This window comes from Procambarus clarkii, chromosome 47 (genome assembly GCF_040958095.1).
Source record: "Procambarus clarkii isolate CNS0578487 chromosome 47, FALCON_Pclarkii_2.0, whole genome shotgun sequence".
Classification (NCBI taxonomy): domain Eukaryota; kingdom Metazoa; phylum Arthropoda; class Malacostraca; order Decapoda; family Cambaridae; genus Procambarus; species Procambarus clarkii.
In genome coordinates, this window is record NC_091196.1 from 12,702,010 (window position 1) to 12,719,213 (window position 17,204).

General features: G+C 53.1%; 7 protein-coding genes across 7 annotated transcripts; all 7 read left to right on the top strand.

Moving 5' to 3' along the window:
• The first annotated feature begins 2,669 nt into the window (after positions 1–2,669).
• On the top strand, positions 2,670–3,101 carry LOC123753424 (uncharacterized). The gene has a single exon (XM_045735418.2). It carries the CDS (start codon positions 2,670–2,672, stop codon positions 3,099–3,101), a length of 432 nt encoding a protein of 143 aa, XP_045591374.2.
• A 1,236-nt stretch (positions 3,102–4,337) lies between these two features.
• On the top strand, positions 4,338–5,246 carry LOC138350803 (splicing factor 3A subunit 2-like). Its single transcript, XM_069302238.1, has one exon. The coding sequence runs from the start codon at positions 4,338–4,340 to the stop codon at positions 5,244–5,246; it is 909 nt and encodes a 302-aa protein (XP_069158339.1).
• Positions 5,247–5,410: 164 nt separating this feature from the next.
• LOC138350804 (basic salivary proline-rich protein 4-like) lies at positions 5,411–6,397 on the top strand. Its single transcript, XM_069302239.1, has one exon. The coding sequence runs from the start codon at positions 5,411–5,413 to the stop codon at positions 6,395–6,397; it is 987 nt and encodes a 328-aa protein (XP_069158340.1).
• Positions 6,398–7,379: 982 nt separating this feature from the next.
• LOC123753428 (splicing factor 3A subunit 2-like) lies at positions 7,380–7,793 on the top strand. Its single transcript, XM_045735421.2, has one exon. The coding sequence runs from the start codon at positions 7,380–7,382 to the stop codon at positions 7,791–7,793; it is 414 nt and encodes a 137-aa protein (XP_045591377.2).
• Positions 7,794–7,863: 70 nt separating this feature from the next.
• Positions 7,864–10,637, top strand: LOC138350805 (filensin-like). The gene is made up of 2 exons (XM_069302240.1): positions 7,864–7,887; positions 10,050–10,637. The coding sequence occupies exons 1-2, from the start codon at positions 7,864–7,866 to the stop codon at positions 10,635–10,637; spliced, it is 612 nt and encodes a 203-aa protein (XP_069158341.1).
• A 169-nt stretch (positions 10,638–10,806) lies between these two features.
• LOC138350806 (postacrosomal sheath WW domain-binding protein-like) lies at positions 10,807–11,433 on the top strand. The gene has a single exon (XM_069302241.1). It carries the CDS (start codon positions 10,807–10,809, stop codon positions 11,431–11,433), a length of 627 nt encoding a protein of 208 aa, XP_069158342.1.
• Positions 11,434–11,744: 311 nt separating this feature from the next.
• Positions 11,745–12,284, top strand: LOC138350807 (ovarian abundant message protein-like). Its single transcript, XM_069302242.1, has one exon. It carries the CDS (start codon positions 11,745–11,747, stop codon positions 12,282–12,284), a length of 540 nt encoding a protein of 179 aa, XP_069158343.1.
• The last annotated feature ends 4,920 nt before the right edge of the window (positions 12,285–17,204 follow it).

Here is a 17,204-nt window from a genome sequence, read left to right on the forward strand (position 1 = left end):
GGACAACACAAGTGATATGAAGAGTACAATCATTGTGATGGGATCCCTGGACTTGAAGGTTCTCGTAATCCATCCTATCATTTTTCTGGCTTACGCAATACCTGCTTGGGTATGCTCCCTAAACGTTAGGTCGTCGGACATCATTATTCCCAAATCCTTGACATGCTGTTTTCCTACTATGGGCAGATTCGATTGTGTTTTGTACCCTGTATTATGTTTAAGATCCTCATTTTTGCCGTATCTGAGTACCTGGAATTTATCACCATTAAACATTATGTTATTTTCTGCTGCCCAATCGAAAACTTTGTTAAAATCTGTTTGTAGTTTATTAGTGTCTTCAGCAGAGGTAATTTTCATGCTGATTTTTGTATCATCTGCAAAGGGTGACACAAAGCTGTGAGTTGGGTTTTTGTCTATATCTGATATGAGAATAAGGAACAGCAGTGGTGCAAGGACTGTACCTTGAGGTACAGAGCTTTTAACTGCGCTCGGACTCGATTTTACATGATTGACTGTTACTCTTTTTGTTCTGTTCGACAGGAAACTGAGTATCCAGCGCCCTACTTTACCAGTTATACCCATTGACCTCATTTTGTGTGCAATCACTCCATGGTCACATTTGTCGAATGCCTTTGCAAAATCAGTGTATACGACATAGGCATTATTTTTTCCTCTAATGCCTCAGTGATTTTGTTATAGTGGTCAAGTAGCTGTGAGAGGCATGATCTTCATGCTCTAAATCCATGTTGGCCTGGATTGTGGAGGTCATTGGTTTTCATGAATCTAGTGACCTGACTCTTGATCACTCTTTCAAATACTTTTATTATGTGGGACGTTAGTGAAACAGGTCTATAATTCTTTGCCAATGCTTTGCTACCACCCTTGTGTAGAGGGGCAATGTCTGCTGCTTTAAGCACATCTGGTATCTCCCCTGTGTCCAAGATCTTCCTCAACACTATACTGAGTACCTGTGCTACTGGCACTTTGCATTTCTTTATAAATATTGAATGCCATGAGTCTGGACCCGGGGCTGAGTGCATGGGCATATTGTCAATTTCTCTTTCAAAATCTGCCACGCTCGTGTTGATATCAGTTATATTTACAGGTGTTTGAGTATCATTCATAAAGAAATTGTCCGAATCTTCCACTTTCATGCTGAGTATCGGAGTGCTAAATATGTCTTCATACTGCTTTTTTAGGATTTCACTAATTTCTTTGTCATCCTCAGTGTATGAACCTTCACTAATACGAAGAGGTCCAATACTGGCAGTGGTTTTCGCTTTTGATTTAGCATATGTGAAGAAATATTTTGGGTTTTTCTTTATTTCTTGAATTGCTTTCTGTTCTAGTTGCCTTTCTTCAGTCTGATAGGAATGCTTCAGTCTCTGTTCGATTTCTTCAATCCCCCTGTTTAATTTATTTCTTCTCTGTATGGAGAGTCGTGTCTGCTTAAGCATTTCCGTTAATTTCTTCCTCCTTTTGTAATGTCGTCTCCGTTCTCTTTCTACATTGGATCTCTTTCTGGCTTTCCTCAAAGGAACATGTTTCAGACAGACTTCATATGCTTCAGAAGTCAGTTTTTCTATTCCCTGTGTAGGATTTTTATTTCTTAGAACATTTTCCCATTGAATGTTTGTAAGTTCCCTGTTTATTTTCTCCCAGTCTATCCTCTTATTATTAAAATTGAATTTATTGAATAGCCCTTCTCGCTTGTTGTTTCTCTTATGCCTACTACCGTTATTACTACTACTACTACTACCGACGAGGCTTGTTTGGGCGTCGTAGTCTGTATCTGGCTTATACAAGGGAGGCTCGCGGCGACTTGCCTCTAGGTGGTCGGCGGCGTGGTGGTCTTCTCTTTAATCTTCTTCAGTTCCTCCTTCATTTTTGTGCAGAGGAAGGATTTCGCGTATTTCTTGGTGGTGGCGGTGCAGTCCCTGTAGTTGTGAGTACCGGAGCATGAGCTGCACTTAGTCGTTTGTTCTGAGCACTTGTTAGAGAAGTGCTCATAGATGAAGAACTTGTTGCACTGTCTCACTTTGTAGACCTTCTCCATGTCGATCTAGTTTGTGGAGGAGGTTATTTCAAAGCATTTGAAACAGTTCTGCACTGCTTCCTGAGCCTGTTGTGCTGTTTCGAAGGTCATCTTCATCGTGGGTCGATTGCCTCATTAGTCCTGATGAATAGAGCTGTCTTCGCTCTCAGAGTAGGGTTTACTTCGTTCACTTGCCACACAACGGTGTCGGGTACCTCACCCTCTAACTAGCGGTTCAGCCTGTTCATATATCATATATATCGTTTTCCCTTCAGTGATTTGTGTAGGTGGAATTGGTGAGAGGTTCGCCGCCAGTAGTGGGACCCGGCATTCCGGATCCAGGATCTTTTGTAGATCCACTTTTGTTGCCACGATTAATGTGGCCTCGTTACCATGCATGTGAACGACAACTGGTCCTACTGATGTTGCGTTGTCAATGGCTGCTGCAATTTCGCGCTCATAGCGGTTATAGATTCCGAGGAGTCGTACATTTACTTTGTATGTCACTTTCTCTGACAATGGCACGGATTGTCAGGAGAACCTGGGGTGTAGAGTGGTTTGCCGGCTCCTGTGTGGGAACAGCTTGCTAGCAGGAAAGGTACGTCCGACTGCGCGGTGATCCCAGTCCTGAGATATGTGTGCTGGCCTGCCAACATTGCAGGATGGCAGACCACCCATGCAGGAGGGCTGGCCACCCCTGCAGGATGAAAGGCAACCACTGCAGGATGTCAGACAACCACTGCAGGACAGCAGGCCACCACTGCAGGACTGCCTGCTACCACTGCAGGATGGTAGGCCACCACGGAAGGTGGGCAGGCCACCACTGCAGATGGGCAGGCCACCACTGCAGGATCGCATAACACCACTGCAGGAGGGCAGGAAACCATTGAAGGATGGAAGACCACCACTGCAAGATGGCAGACCACCACTGCAGGAGAGCAGATCACAACGGCAGGATGGCAGACAACCACTGCAAGATGGCCTACCACCACTGCAGGATGGCAGACCACCACTGCAGGAGAGCAGGCCACCAATGCAGGATGGCAGGCCACCACTGCAGGATTGAAGGCCACCACTGCAGGATGGACTACCACAACTGCAGGATGGCAGACAACCACTGCATGATGGCAGGCCACCACTGCAAGAGGGCAGGCCACCACTGCAGGATGGCAGGCCATCACTGCAGGATGGCAGGCCACTACTGTAGGAAGGTAGACCACCACTGCAGGATGAGAGGCCACCACCGCATGAGGGCAGGCCACCACTGTCGAAAAGCAGGCCACCACTGCAGGATAGCAGGCAACCACTGCAGGATGGCAGGCCATCACTGCAGGATGACAGGCCACCACTGCCGGATGGCAGGCCACCACTGCAAGATGGCAGGCCACCACTGCAAGATGGCAGACCACCACTGCAGGATGGCAGGCCACCACTGCAGGATGGCAGGCCACCACTGCAGAATGGCAGACTACCACTGAAAGTGGGCAGACTACCACTGCAGGACGGCAGAACACAACTGCAGGATAGCAGGCCACCACCTGCAGGAGAGCACGCCAACTCTGCAGGATGGCAGGCCACCACTACAAGATGGCAGACCACCACTGCTGGATGGCAGGCCACCACTGCACGATGGCAGGCCACCACTCGAGAATGGCAGACCACCACTGCAGGATGGCAAGCCACCACTGCAGGAAGGCAGGTCACCACTGCAGGAGGGCAGGTCACTACGGAAGGATGGCAGATCTTCATTGCAGGAAGGCAGGGCACCAATGAAAGATGGCAGACCACCACAGCAGGAGGGCAGGCCACCACTACAGGATAGCAGGCCACCACTGCAGGAAGGCAAGCCACCACTGCAGAATGGCAGATCATGACTGCAGGATTGCAGGCCACCACTGCTGGATGGCACGCCACCACTGCAGGATGGCAGACCACCACTGCTGGAGGGCAGGCAGCCAATGCAGGATGGCAGGCTATCACTGCAGGATGGCAGACCACCACTGCAGGTGGGCAGACCACCACTGCAGGATGGCAGGTCACCATCTGCAAAAGAGCAGGCCACCCCTTCAGGATTGCATACCACCACCGCAAGATGGCAGACCACCACTGCAGGACGGCAGGCCACCACTGCAGGATAGAAGACCACTACTGTAGGATGGTAGACCCCCACTGCAGGATCAGATGCCACCACTACAAGATAGCAGGCCACCACTGCAGGATAGAAGGCCACTACTGTAGGACGGTAGACCCCCACTGCAGGATCAGATGCCACCACTACAAGATGGCAGGCCACCACTGCAAGATGGCAGAACACCACTGCAGGATGGCAGGCCACTACCTGCAGGAGAGCAGGCCACCACTGCAGGATGGCATGCCAAATCTGCAGGATGGCAGGCCACCACTGCAGGATTGCAGACCACCACTGCATGATGGCAGACCACCACGGAAGGAGGGCAGGCTACCACTGCATGATTGCAGACCACCACTGCAGGATGAGAGGCCACCACTGCAGGATGGCATGCCAAATCTGCAGGAGGGCAGGCCACCACTGCAGGATGGCAGGCCACCACTGCAGGATGAGAGGCCACCACTGCAGGACGGCAGGCCACCACTGCAGGAGGGCAGGCCACCACTGCAGGAGGGCAGGCCACCACTGCAGGATAGAAGGCCACCAATGCATGATTGCAGACCACCACTGCAGGAAGGCCACCCACCAAGGAAGACTGGCAGACAAACACTGCAGAATGGCAAGCCCCCACTGCAGGATGGCAGATCACGACTGCAGGATGGCAGGCCAACAGTGCAGGATGGCAGGCCACCACTGCATGACGGCAGATCACCACTGAAGGATGGCAGACCACCACCGCAGGAAGGCAGGCTACCACTGCAGGATGGCAGACCACCACTAACGGATGGCAGGCCACTACTGCAGGATGGCAGGCGACCACTGCTAGATGACAGACCACCACTGAAAGAGGGCCGACCAACTCTGCAGGATGGCAGACCACCACTGCTGGAGGGCAGGCAGCCAATGCAGGATGGCAGGCTATCACTGCAGGATGGCAGACCACCACTGCAGGTGGGCAGACCACCACTGCAGGATGGCAGGTCACCATCTGCAAAAGAGCAGGCCACCCCTACAGGATTGCATACCACCACCGCAAGATGGCAGACCACCACTGCAGGACGGCAGGCCACCACTGCAGGATAGAAGACCACTACTGTAGGATGGTAGACCCCCACTGCAGGATCAGATGCCACCACTACAAGATGGCAGGCCACCACTGCAGGATAGAAGGCCACTACTGTAGGACGGTAGACCCCCACTGCAGGATCAGATGCCACCACTACAAGATGGCAGGCCACCACTGCAAGATGGCAGAACACCACTGCAGGATTGCAGGCCACTACCTGCAGGAGAGCAGGCCACCACTGCAGGATGGCATGCCAAATCTGCAGGATGGCAGGCCACCACTGCAGGATTGCAGACCACCACTGCATGATGGCAGACCACCACGGAAGGAGGGCAGGCCACCACTGCATGATTGCAGACCACCACTGCAGGATGAGAGGCCACCACTGCAGGATGGCATGCCAAATCTGCAGGAGGGCAGGCCACCACTGCAGGATGGCAGGCCACCACTGCAGGATGGCAGGCCACCACTGCAGGATGAGAGGCCACCACTGCAGGACGGCAGGCCACCACTGCAGGAGGGCAGGCCACCACTGCAGGAGGGCAGGCCACCACTGCAGGATAGAAGGCCACCAATGCATGATTGCAGACCACCACTGCAGGAAGGCCACCCACCAAGGAAGACTGGCAGACAAACAATGCAGAATGGCAAGCCCCCACTGCAGGATGGCAGATCACGACTGCAGGATGGCAGGCCAACAGTGCAGGATGGCAGGCCACCACTGCATGACGGCAGATCGCCACTGAAGGATGGCAGACCACCACCGCAGGAAGGCAGGCTACCACTGCAGGATGGCAGACCACCACTAACGGATGGCAGGCCACTACTGCAGGATGGCAGGCGACCACTGCTAGATGACAGACCACCACTGAAAGAGGGCCGACCAACTCTGCAGGATGGCAGACAACCACTGCAGGATGGTAGACCACTACTGCAGGATGACAGGCCACTACTGCAGGATTGCAGACCACCACTGCAAGAGGGCAGACCACCACTGCAGGATGGCAGGCCACCACTGCAGGATGGCAGGCCACCACTACAGGCTGGCAGACCACGACTGCATGAGGGCAGGCCACCACTGCAAGATGGCAGACCACGACTGCAGGAGGGCAGGCCACCACTGCAGGATGGCAGGCCACCATTGCAAGATAGCAGACGACTACTGTAGGAAGATAGACCACCACTGCAGGATGAGAGGCCACCTCTGCCGGATAGCAGGCCACAACTGCAGGATGGCAGACCACCACTGCAGGATGACAGGCCACCACTGCAGGAGGGCAGGCCACCACTGCTGGATGGCAGGCCACCACTACAGGATGGCAGACCACCACTGCAAGACGGCAGATCTCGACTGCTGGAGGGCAGGCCAGCAATGCAGGATAGCAGGCCACTACTGTAGGAAAGTAGACCTCCACTGCAGGATGAGAGCCCACCACTGCAGGATGGCAGGAAACCACTGCAGGATGTCAGACAACCACTGCAGGATTGTAGGTCACCAATGCAGGATAGCAGGATACCTCTGCAAGATAGCAGGCCACTACTGTAGGAGGGCAGACCACCACTGCAAAATGGCAGGCCACTGCTGCAGGAAGGCAGGCCACCACTGAAAGATGGCAGACCACCACATGCAGGAGAGCAGGCCACCACTGCAGGAGGGCAAGCCACCACTGCAGGATAGCAGACAACCACTGTAGGATGGCAGGCCACTACTGCAAGATGGCAGACCTCGACTGCTGGAGGGCACGCCACCACTACAGGATGGCAGACCACCACTGCAAGATGGCAGACCTCGACTGCTGAAGGGCAGGCCACCACTGCAGGATAGCAGGCCACAGGAAGGTAGACCTCCACTGCAGGATGAGAGCCCATCACTGCAGGATGACAGGCCACCAATGCAGGAGGGCTGGCCATTACTGCAGGAGGGCAAGCCACCACTGCCAAATGGCAGACCACCACTGTAGGATGGCAGACCACCGCTGCCGGATGGCAGGCCACCACTGCAGGATAGCAGGCAACCACTGCTGGATGGAAGGGCATGACTGCAAGATGGCAGACCACCACTGCAAGATGGCAGGCTACCACTCTAAGATGGAAGTTCACCATTGCAGGTGGGCAGGCCACCACTGTAGGATGGCAGGCCATCACTGCAGATGGGCAGACCACCACTGAAAGAGGGCAGACCACCACTGCAGGACGGCAGAACACCACTGCAGGAGAGCAGGCAACCAATGCAGGATAGCATGCCACCACTGCAAGATGGCAGGCCACCACTGCAGGATGGCAGACCAAAACTGCAAGATGGCAGACCACTACTGCAGGATACCAGACCACTACTGCAGGATTGCAGACCACCACTGCAAGAGGGCAGACCACCACTGCCGGATGGCAGGCCACCACTGCAGGATGGCAGGCCACTACTGCAGGATGCCAGGCCACGACTGCGGGATTGCAGACCACCACTGCAAGAGGGCAGACCACCACTGCAGGATGGCAGGCCACCACTGCAGGATGGCAGGCCACCACTGCAGGATGGCAGGCCACCTCAGCAGGCTGGCAAGCCATAACTGCAGGAAGGCAGACCACCACTGCTTTAAGGCAGGCCTCACCTGCAGGATGGCAGGCCACCACTGCAGGATGACCGGCCACAATTGCAGGAAGGTAGGCCACCAATGCATGATGGCAGACCACCAATGCAGGAGGGCAGGCTGCCGCTGCAGGATGGCAGACCACCGCTGCAGGATGGCAGGCCACAACTGTAGGAAGGCAGATCACCACTGCAGCATGGCAGGCCACCACTGCTGGAAGGCAGGCGACCACTGCAGGATGGCAGGCCACTACTGCAGGAAGGCAGGCAACCACTGCAGGATGGCAGGCAAACACTGCAAGATGGCAGGCCACCACTGCAGAACTGCATACCACCACTGCGGGATTGCAGGCCACCAATGCAAGATGGCAGATCACCACTGCAGGAGGGCAGGCCACCACTGCAGGATAGCAGGCCACCACTGCTGGATGGCAAGGCCACCAATACATGACTGCAGACTACCACTGCAGGATGGCAGACCACCACTGCAGGATGACCGGCCACAATTGCAGGAAGGCAGGCCACCAATGCATGATGGCAGACCACCAATGCAGGAGGGCAGGCTGCCGCTGCAGGATGGCAGACCACCATTGCAAGAGAGCAGACCACCACTGCAGGATTACTGACCACCATTGCAGGATGGTAGACCACCACAGCAGAAGGGCAGGCCACCACTGCAGTAGGACAAGCCACAGCTGCATGAATGCAGACCACCGCTGCAGGATGGCAGGCCACTACTGCAGGATGGCAGGCCACAACTGCAGGAAGGCAGATCACCACTGCAGCATGGCAGGCCACCACTGCTGGAAAGCAGGCGACCACTGCAGGATGGCAGGCCACTACTGCAGGATGACAGGCCACAACTGCAGGAAGGCAGACCACCACTGCAGGAGGGCAGGCCACCACTGCAGGATAGCAGGTCATCTCGGCAGGATGGCAGATCACCATTGCAGGAAGGCAGGTCACCAAGGCAGGATTGCAGGCCACCAATGCAAGATGGCAGATCACCACTGCAGGAGGGCAGGCCACCACTGCAGGATAGCAGGCCACCACTGCTGGATGGCAAGGCCACCAATACATGACTGCAGACCACCACTGCAGGATGGCAGACCAACACAGCAGAATGGCAGGCCACCACTGCAGGATGGCAGATCACGACTGCAGGATGGCAGGCCACCACTGCATGATGGCAGGCCACCACTGCATGACGGCAGATCACCACTGAAGGATGTTAGACCACCACTGCAGGAAGGCAGGCCACCACTGTAGAGTGGCAGACCACCACTGCCGGATGGCAGACCACCTCTGCAGGATGGCAGACAACCACTGCAGGATGGTAGACCACTACTGCAGGATGGCAGGCCACTCCTGCAGGATTGCAGACCACCTCAGCAAGAGGGCAGACCACCACTGCAGGATGGCAGGCCACCACTGCAGGATGGCAGGCCACCACTGCAGGATGGCAGGCCACCACTGCAGGCTGGCAAGCCACAACTGCAGGAAGGCAGACCACCACTGCTGGAAGGCAGACCTCACCTGCAGGATGGCAGGCCACCACTGCAGGATAGCAGGCCACAACTGCAGGAAGGCAGGCCACCAATGCATGATGGCAGACCACCACTGCAGGAGGGCAGGGTGCCGCGGCAGGATGGCAGACCACGATTGTAGGAGGGCAGACCACCACTGCAGGAAGGCAGATCACCACTGCAGGATGGCAGGCCACAACTGCAGGAAGGCAGGCCACCACTGCAGGATGGCAGGCCTCAACTACAGGAAGGCAAGCCACCGCATCAGGATGGCAGGTCACCACGGCAGGATGGCAGATCACTATTGCAGGAAGGCAGGTCACCACGGCAGGATGGCAGGCCACCAATGCAAGATGGCAGACCACCACTGCAGGAGGGCAGGCCACCACTGCAAGATAACAGGCAGCCACTGCAGGATGGCAAGGTCACCAATGCATGATTGCTGACCACTACTGCAGGATGGCAGGCCATCACTGCAGGATGGCCGACCACCACTGCAGGATGGCAGACAACCATTACAGGATGGTAAACAACCACTGCAAGAGGGCAGACCACTACTGCAGGATGGCAGGCCACCATTGCAGGATGGCAGGCCACCACAGCAGAAGAGCAGGCCACCACTTGAGGATTGCAGGCCACCACTGCAGGAGGGCAAGCCACAACTGTAGAAAGGCAGACCACCACTGCAGGATTGCAGGCCCCCACTGCAGGAGGGCAAGCCACAACTGCATGAAGGCAGACCACCACTGCAGGATGGCAGTCCACCACTGCAGGATGGCAGGCAACAACTGCAGGAAGGCCGATCACCACTGAAGGATGGCAGGCAACAAGTGCAGGAAGGCAGGCCACCACTGCAGGATGGCAGGCCTCAACTACAGGAAGGCAAGCCACCCCATCAGGATGGCAGGTCACCACGGCAGGATGGCAGATCACTATTGCAGGAAGGCAGGTCACCACGGCAGGATGGCAGGCAACAAATGCAAGATGGCAGACCACCACGGCAGGAGGGCAGGCTACCACTGCAAGATAACAGGCAGCAATGCAGGATGGCAAGGCCACCAATGCATGATTGCAGACCACTACAGCAGGATGGCATTCCATCACTGCAGGATGGCAGACCACCACGGCAGGATGGCAGACAACCATTACAGGATGGTAAACCACCACTGCAAGAGGGCAGACCACTACTGCAGGATGGCAGACCACCATTGCAGGATGGCAGGCCACCACAGCAGAAGAGCAGGCCACCACTTGAGGATTGCAGGCCACCACTGCAGGAGGGCAAGCCACAACTGTAGAAAGGCAGACCACCACTGCAGGATTGCAGGCCCCCACTGCAGGAGTGCAAGCCACAACTGCATGAAGGCAGACCACCACTGCAGGATGGCAGGCCACCACTGCTGGATGGCAGGCCTCAACTACAGGAAGGCAAGCCACTGCATCAGGATGGCAGGTCACCACGGCAGGATGGCAGATCACTATTGCAGGAAGGCAGGTCACCACGGCAGGATGGCAGGCCACCAATGCAAGATGGCAGACCACCACTGCAGGAGGGCAGGCCACCACTGCAAGATAACAGGCAGCCACTGCAGGATGGCAAGGCAACCAATGCATGATTGCAGACCACTACTGCAGGATGGCAGGCCATCACTGCTGGATGGCAGACCACCACTGCAAGAGGACAGACCACCTTTGCAGGGTGGCAGACAACCACTGCAGGATGGTAGACCACTTCTGCAGGATGGCAGGCCACTACTGCAGGATTGCAGACCACCACTGCAGGATGGCAGGCCACCACTGCAGGAATGCAGGCCTCACCTGCAGGATGGCAGGCCACCACTGCAGGATGACAGGCCACAACTGCAGGAAGGCAGGCCACCAATGCATGATGGTAGACCACCAATGCAGGAGGGCAGGCTGCCGCTGCAGGATGGCAGACCACCATTGCAAGAGGGCAGACCGCCACTGCAGGTTGCAGACCACCATTGCAGGATAGTAGACCACCATTTCAAGAGGGCAGACCACAACTGCAGGATGGCAGACCACCATTGCAGGATGGCAGGCCACCACAGCAGATGGGCAGGCCACCACTGAAGGATTGCAGTCCACCACTGCAGGAGGGCAAGCCACAATAGCAGGAAGGCAGACCACCACGGTAGAAGGGCAGACCACCACTGCAGGATTGCAGGCCCCCACTGCAGGAGGGCAAGTTACAACTGCATGAAGGCAGACCACCACTGCAGGATGGCAGGCCACTACTGCAGGAAGGCAGGCCACCACTGCAGGATGGCAGGCCAACACTGCAAGATGGCAGGCCACCACTGCAGGATGGCAGACCACCACTGGAGGAGGGCAGGCTACCACTGCAAGATGGCAGGCCACCACTGTAGGTGGGCAGGCCACCAATGCAAGATGGCAGACCACCACTGAAGGATGGCAGACCACCACTGCAGGAAGGCAGGCCCCTACTGCAGGATGGCAGACCACCACCGCTGGATGGCAGACCACCACTGCAAGAGGGCAGACCACCTCTGCAGGATGGCAGACAACCACTGCAGGATGGTAGACCACTACTGCAGGATTGCGGACCACCACAGCAAGAGGACAGACCACCACTGCAGGCTGGCAAGCCACAACTGCAGGAAGGCAGACCACCACTGCAGGAAGGCAGGCCTCACCTGCAAGATGGCAGGCCAACTCTGCAGGATGGCTGGCCACCACGGCAGGAAGGCAGACCGCCACTGCAGGGTGGCAGGCCAGTACTGCAGGATGGCAGAACACCACTGCACGATGGCAGACCACCACTGCAGGATGGCAGGCCACCACTGCAGGGTGGCAGACCAACACTGCAGGAAGGCAGGCCACCACTGCAGGATGGCAGGCCACCACTGCACGATAACAGACCACTACTTCAAGAGGGCAGACCGCCACTGCAGGGTGGCTGACCATTACTGTAGGATGGTAGACCATGACTGTACGATGGCAGGCCATTACTGCAGGATTGCAGACCACCACTGCAGGTTGGCAGATCCCCCACTGCAAGTGGGCAGACCAGCACTGCAGGATGGCAGACCACCACTGCAGGATGGTAGACCATGACTCTAGGATGACAGGCCACCACTGTAGGATGGCAGGCCACCACTGTAGGATGGCAGGCCACCAATGTAGGATGGCAGGCCACCCCTGTAGGATGGCAGGCCACCACTGCAGTATGGCCTGCTACCACTGTAGGATGCCGGTTCAAAAGGCCTGGTGCTGTAATTGATACGGAGACAGTCCGGCCCAGAACACCGTAATATATTAGCCGGGAATGTGCAGCCCTGAAATTATAATTAATATCCATATATCAGACAGTAACTACGGGATCCTCTGGGTTGCCCCCCCCCCCCACTCCTGCTCGCTGTGGTGCAGTTTACAAGAGTGGTACTAACTTCTCAATGGTATAATTTTGTGTACCGACGAGGTACATTTCTGCGGTGGTAGTTTGAGTACCTGCTGAGGTACATTTTCATCTGTGTTACAACTTTGTGTACCAGTGGAGTAGGCTCTAGTCTGTGGGATAGATTTCAATTGCTCTATTGTCACATACATTTGACAGAGATGACAGACTCACTTTCTGTCCTTCTTGCAGACCAGCCCGTCCTCCTCAGGTTTCACAACGTCAAGAAACTGTCGAACTAAAGTGCCCTTATCCTAACCTACCAGAGGACCAAAAGTAGAAAACGGCACAGTAGGCCAATTTCGCGAGCCGCTTCCATTTACTAGTACGACAGTTTTTGGCCTTAGGTAAGAGTGTACTTCAAAATGCGACGCTCTATCGGGAGAACGGGTTGTGCGGTGTTTATGAGGATAGTTTAAATGTGATTGGATTACGACCTATGAATGAGGAGAGGGCTATTAAGCCCACCACAAGAGCTTAGCAAATATTAGGATGCTTATATTAGCGTTAACTTTGATAATATTAACGCGCCTCAGTTTATTTATTCTGAACATTTGTGAACACGTCTGACCGCATATATCGATGTGGTCATGGTGGTGGTGTTGACCTGAAGGTCATCAAGTCCAGGAGGGTTATTACAGCCACAACAATGTTGTTCTGACCAACTGACAAGTATACCGAACTTAAGTCCTACACATAGTCCAGGACTGTCTGCATAGTCTGCATTGTCCAAGACTAATGAAAACTCTGAGTGAATACACCGTGAAACGGGGCCCATCCCTCGGTGTGTATATCCCATGATAATACTGTATTGATGAATACAAAAGGAAGATGAAAAAGACCAAACTATTATGACTATATAGCACTGGAAAAGAGTCAGGATAAGGATTTGGACGGGGGGAAAGGAATGGTGCCCAACCACATGAAGGGTCGGGGGATTGAACGCCGATCTGCAAGGAGCGAGACCTTTGATCTACCATCCAGCCCATGTATAAGACTTCCACACAATACCCTCAGTCTTTCTCATAGTTTACAACAGTTTACCAACCGGAAACGCATGAACCCGAGCAAACCCCCATACCCTATTGAGACTGATGCATAGAAAACGGCAATATTAAGGTGCTTGAATCGTTACTGATAAAACGTAGTTTAAACCAATTGGTGGATTCCGTAAGAAATTACGACGTATAAAGGTGAGACGACGGCTTGTGGGTTCTTCTCCTCGCAAGGTTCACAGGGTGACGCCTTGGCTGGACTCTGAGCAGAAAATGCCAAGGTTTACCTGCGGCGCCGCGTGTCCTGCTGTCATAGCGGTGTTCTTTATCGGGCCGGTGCGTGTCGGCTAGACGTCCCGGCCAATATCCGCAGTGGTGCGTGTTTGAGGGACATTCCCGCCACGTAGCGTGACCGTACCTGCACGTGTCTCCCTGTGCTTGAGTGAGAAGGACAGTGTATATGTGTATTTGTGTCACATATCCAGAGTGTAGCGGAGGGGTTTTTACGTGTATTCGGCATACACACCGGTGTAGGTTATTGAGTTCTCCGCCAAATGCTCCCGACAAATACACACGAAAGTCGCAATAACATAATGTGTATCTACGGTAAAACCGCTGTAGCAGGAGGGGTGGGATCGAACCAGCGTCCTGGGACGCCTCAGACCCCACTGACCACGATATGCTGAAGGTTACAGAACATAAAGTCCGCCGAAATATTAACCCTTGCGGAGTTACACTGCGTTACATTGTGGGTTACATGGGTACCAGCCCGGCCCCTCCAGACTACAGCGCGCGGGTGTGTGTTTCTAGACGCATTTGCATGTGCACATTATGTGTACATTGTTTGTTTTATTTTGTAGCAGTTGTCACACTCCATACCTGTTGTTATACACAGTCGACATACCTGTTGTTATACACCGTCGACATACCTGTTGTTATACACCGTTGACATACCTGTTGTTATACACCGTCGACATACCTGTTGTTATACACCGTCGACATACCTGTTGTTATACACCGTTGACATACCTGTTGTTATACACCGTTGACATACCTGTTGTTATACACCGTCGACATACCTGTTGTTATACACCGTTGACATACCTGTTGTTATACACCGTCGACATACCTGTTGTTATACACAGTCGACATACCTGTTGTTATACACCGTCGACATACCTGTTGTTATACACAGTCGACATACCTGTTGTTATACACCGTTGACATACCTGTTGTTATACACCGTTGACATACCTGTTGTTATACACAGTCGACATACCTGTTGTTATACACCGTTGACATACCTGTTGTTATACACCGTTGACATACCTGTTGTTATACACTGTTGACATACCTGTTGTTATACACCGTTGACATACCTGTTGTTATACACAGTCGACATACCTGTTGTTATACACTGTCGACATACCTGTTGTTATACACAGTCGACATACCTGTTGTTATACACTGTCGACATACCTGTTGTTATACACAGTCGACATACCTGTTGTTATACACTGTCGACATACCTGTTGTTATACACTGTCGACATACCTGTTGTTATACACCGTCGACATACAGTTTGTCATACACCGTCGACATATCTATTGTCAAACACCGTCGACAAATCTATTTTCATACTCCGTCGACATATCTATTGTCATACACCGTCGACATACCTATTGTCATACTCCGTCGACATATCTATTGTCATACTCCGTCGACATATCTATTGTCATACACCGTCGACATATCTATTGTCATACACCGTCGACATATCTATTGTCATACACCGTCGACATACTTATTGTCATACACCGTCGATATATCTATTGTCATACTCCGTCGACATACCTATTGTCATACTCCGTCGACATACCTATTGTCATACTCCGTCGACATACCGTTTGTCATACACCGTCGACATACCTACAGTCCAACCCATCCTCTTGTTTAGACAGTAGCTTTAGTAAGTATGTGCACCATAGTACAAACATTGACGTACTTAGCAATTACATAGTTGAGATATGTTCACTTTATAGAGTCCGAGTAAATGAAACTAGAAAACATATATTCCTAGGCCTAGTATAATATTATATGTACTATATTAGGCCTCAGATAGCGTGTAATTAGGTCTAGGGAGGTTAGGTTAGTTAGTCTTTGCCACATTAGTTGAAAATCACTTTCCGGTTTGTCCAATTTTAATAGCACCGATTTCTTCTTTCTAATTATGCTGTATGTCGGAATATGTACTGTGGCCCTCATCGCACTTACGTACTACCAACAAAGGAGGGTGGGCTGTATAGTCATACACCGTCAATATATTTATTGTCATACACCGTCAACATACATGTAATCATACACCGTTAACATACCTATTATTAAACACCGTTGACATACTGATTGACATACATAGTCGACAAACCTACAGTCATACACCGTCGATATACCTATTGTTAAACACCGTCAACATACCTGTTGTTTATGAGCTAATTTCCTAGTGCTATATATCATAGCACTAGGGAATTAGTGTTTGATTCCCATTTTGTTACTGAGTAGGATCAATTACTAAAGTCCGAGGATGTTCTGAGATCTCAGTGGGAGCAGTGACATTGTTCACAATGACTTGTGGCTTTTGATCAGGCTACTGGTCACTGACTAGCCACTCAGGTCCATGGAACCACATCTCCATTTTGGATAATTGTTTGAACGTCAGGCCTCTGGAAGGATGGTCATCAGGATTCTCTTTTGTGGGAACATATATGACTTTGTACCCAGCTGACAACTGTCATTTCTTTTACGCGATTGCTCACGTCAGGTGTTTTACTATTAATATTTCGCACCCACTGTAGTATTGCCTCTTTATCTGACCATACTACTGTTTCCTCAAAGTGGATGTTGCTTAAGGTTTTGGTCAGATAATGAGTCAATCTTACTCCTAGCAGTAGGGCAGTTAATTCCAGTTATGGCACTGACCGTTTCTTCAACAGTGTCACCCCCTGGCATTGCGTGTAAGCAAATTTGTTTGTTCATTTGTTTCTAGGTAGTAGCGAAGGGAGGGGGTGATTTTAGCCAAAAGGAGTTGGCTATTGCACCAGACTGTTACTTGCGTACAGACGAACAGAGACCCACAACCACTCCCCTGATAGAAAAACAGCTGACCTCGGCAACCACACTCCCGCTACCGTCGGTCGACCAGCAATGGACACTGGAGTTACCTGGTTGATACCTGGTTGATGGGGTTCTGGGAGTTCTTCAGCTCCCCAAGCCCGGCCCGAGGCCAGGCTCGACTTGTGAGAGTTTGGTCCACCAGACTGTTGCTTGGAGCGGCCCGCAGGCCCACATACCCACCACAGCCCGGTTGGTCCGGCACTCCTTGGAGGAATAAATCTAGTTTCCTCTTGAAAATGTCCACGGTTGAAAATGTGTAT

Coding starts and splice junctions, on each gene's coding strand:
- LOC123753428 (XM_045735421.2), top strand. CDS start 7,380: ATGGGCAGACCACCACTGAAAGAGGGCAGACCACCACTGCAGGACGGC.
- LOC138350807 (XM_069302242.1), top strand. CDS start 11,745: ATGCAAGATGGCAGACCACCACTGAAGGATGGCAGACCACCACTGCAG.
- LOC138350804 (XM_069302239.1), top strand. CDS start 5,411: ATGGCAGAACACCACTGCAGGATTGCAGGCCACTACCTGCAGGAGAGC.
- LOC138350805 (XM_069302240.1), top strand. CDS start 7,864: ATGACCGGCCACAATTGCAGGAAG. Junction 7,888..10,049: donor CCGGCCACAATTGCAGGAAG/GTAGGCCACCAA, acceptor CCCCCACTGCAG/GAGGGCAAGCCACAACTGCA.
- LOC123753424 (XM_045735418.2), top strand. CDS start 2,670: ATGTGTGCTGGCCTGCCAACATTGCAGGATGGCAGACCACCCATGCAG.
- LOC138350803 (XM_069302238.1), top strand. CDS start 4,338: ATGGCAGAACACCACTGCAGGATGGCAGGCCACTACCTGCAGGAGAGC.
- LOC138350806 (XM_069302241.1), top strand. CDS start 10,807: ATGGCAGATCACTATTGCAGGAAGGCAGGTCACCACGGCAGGATGGCA.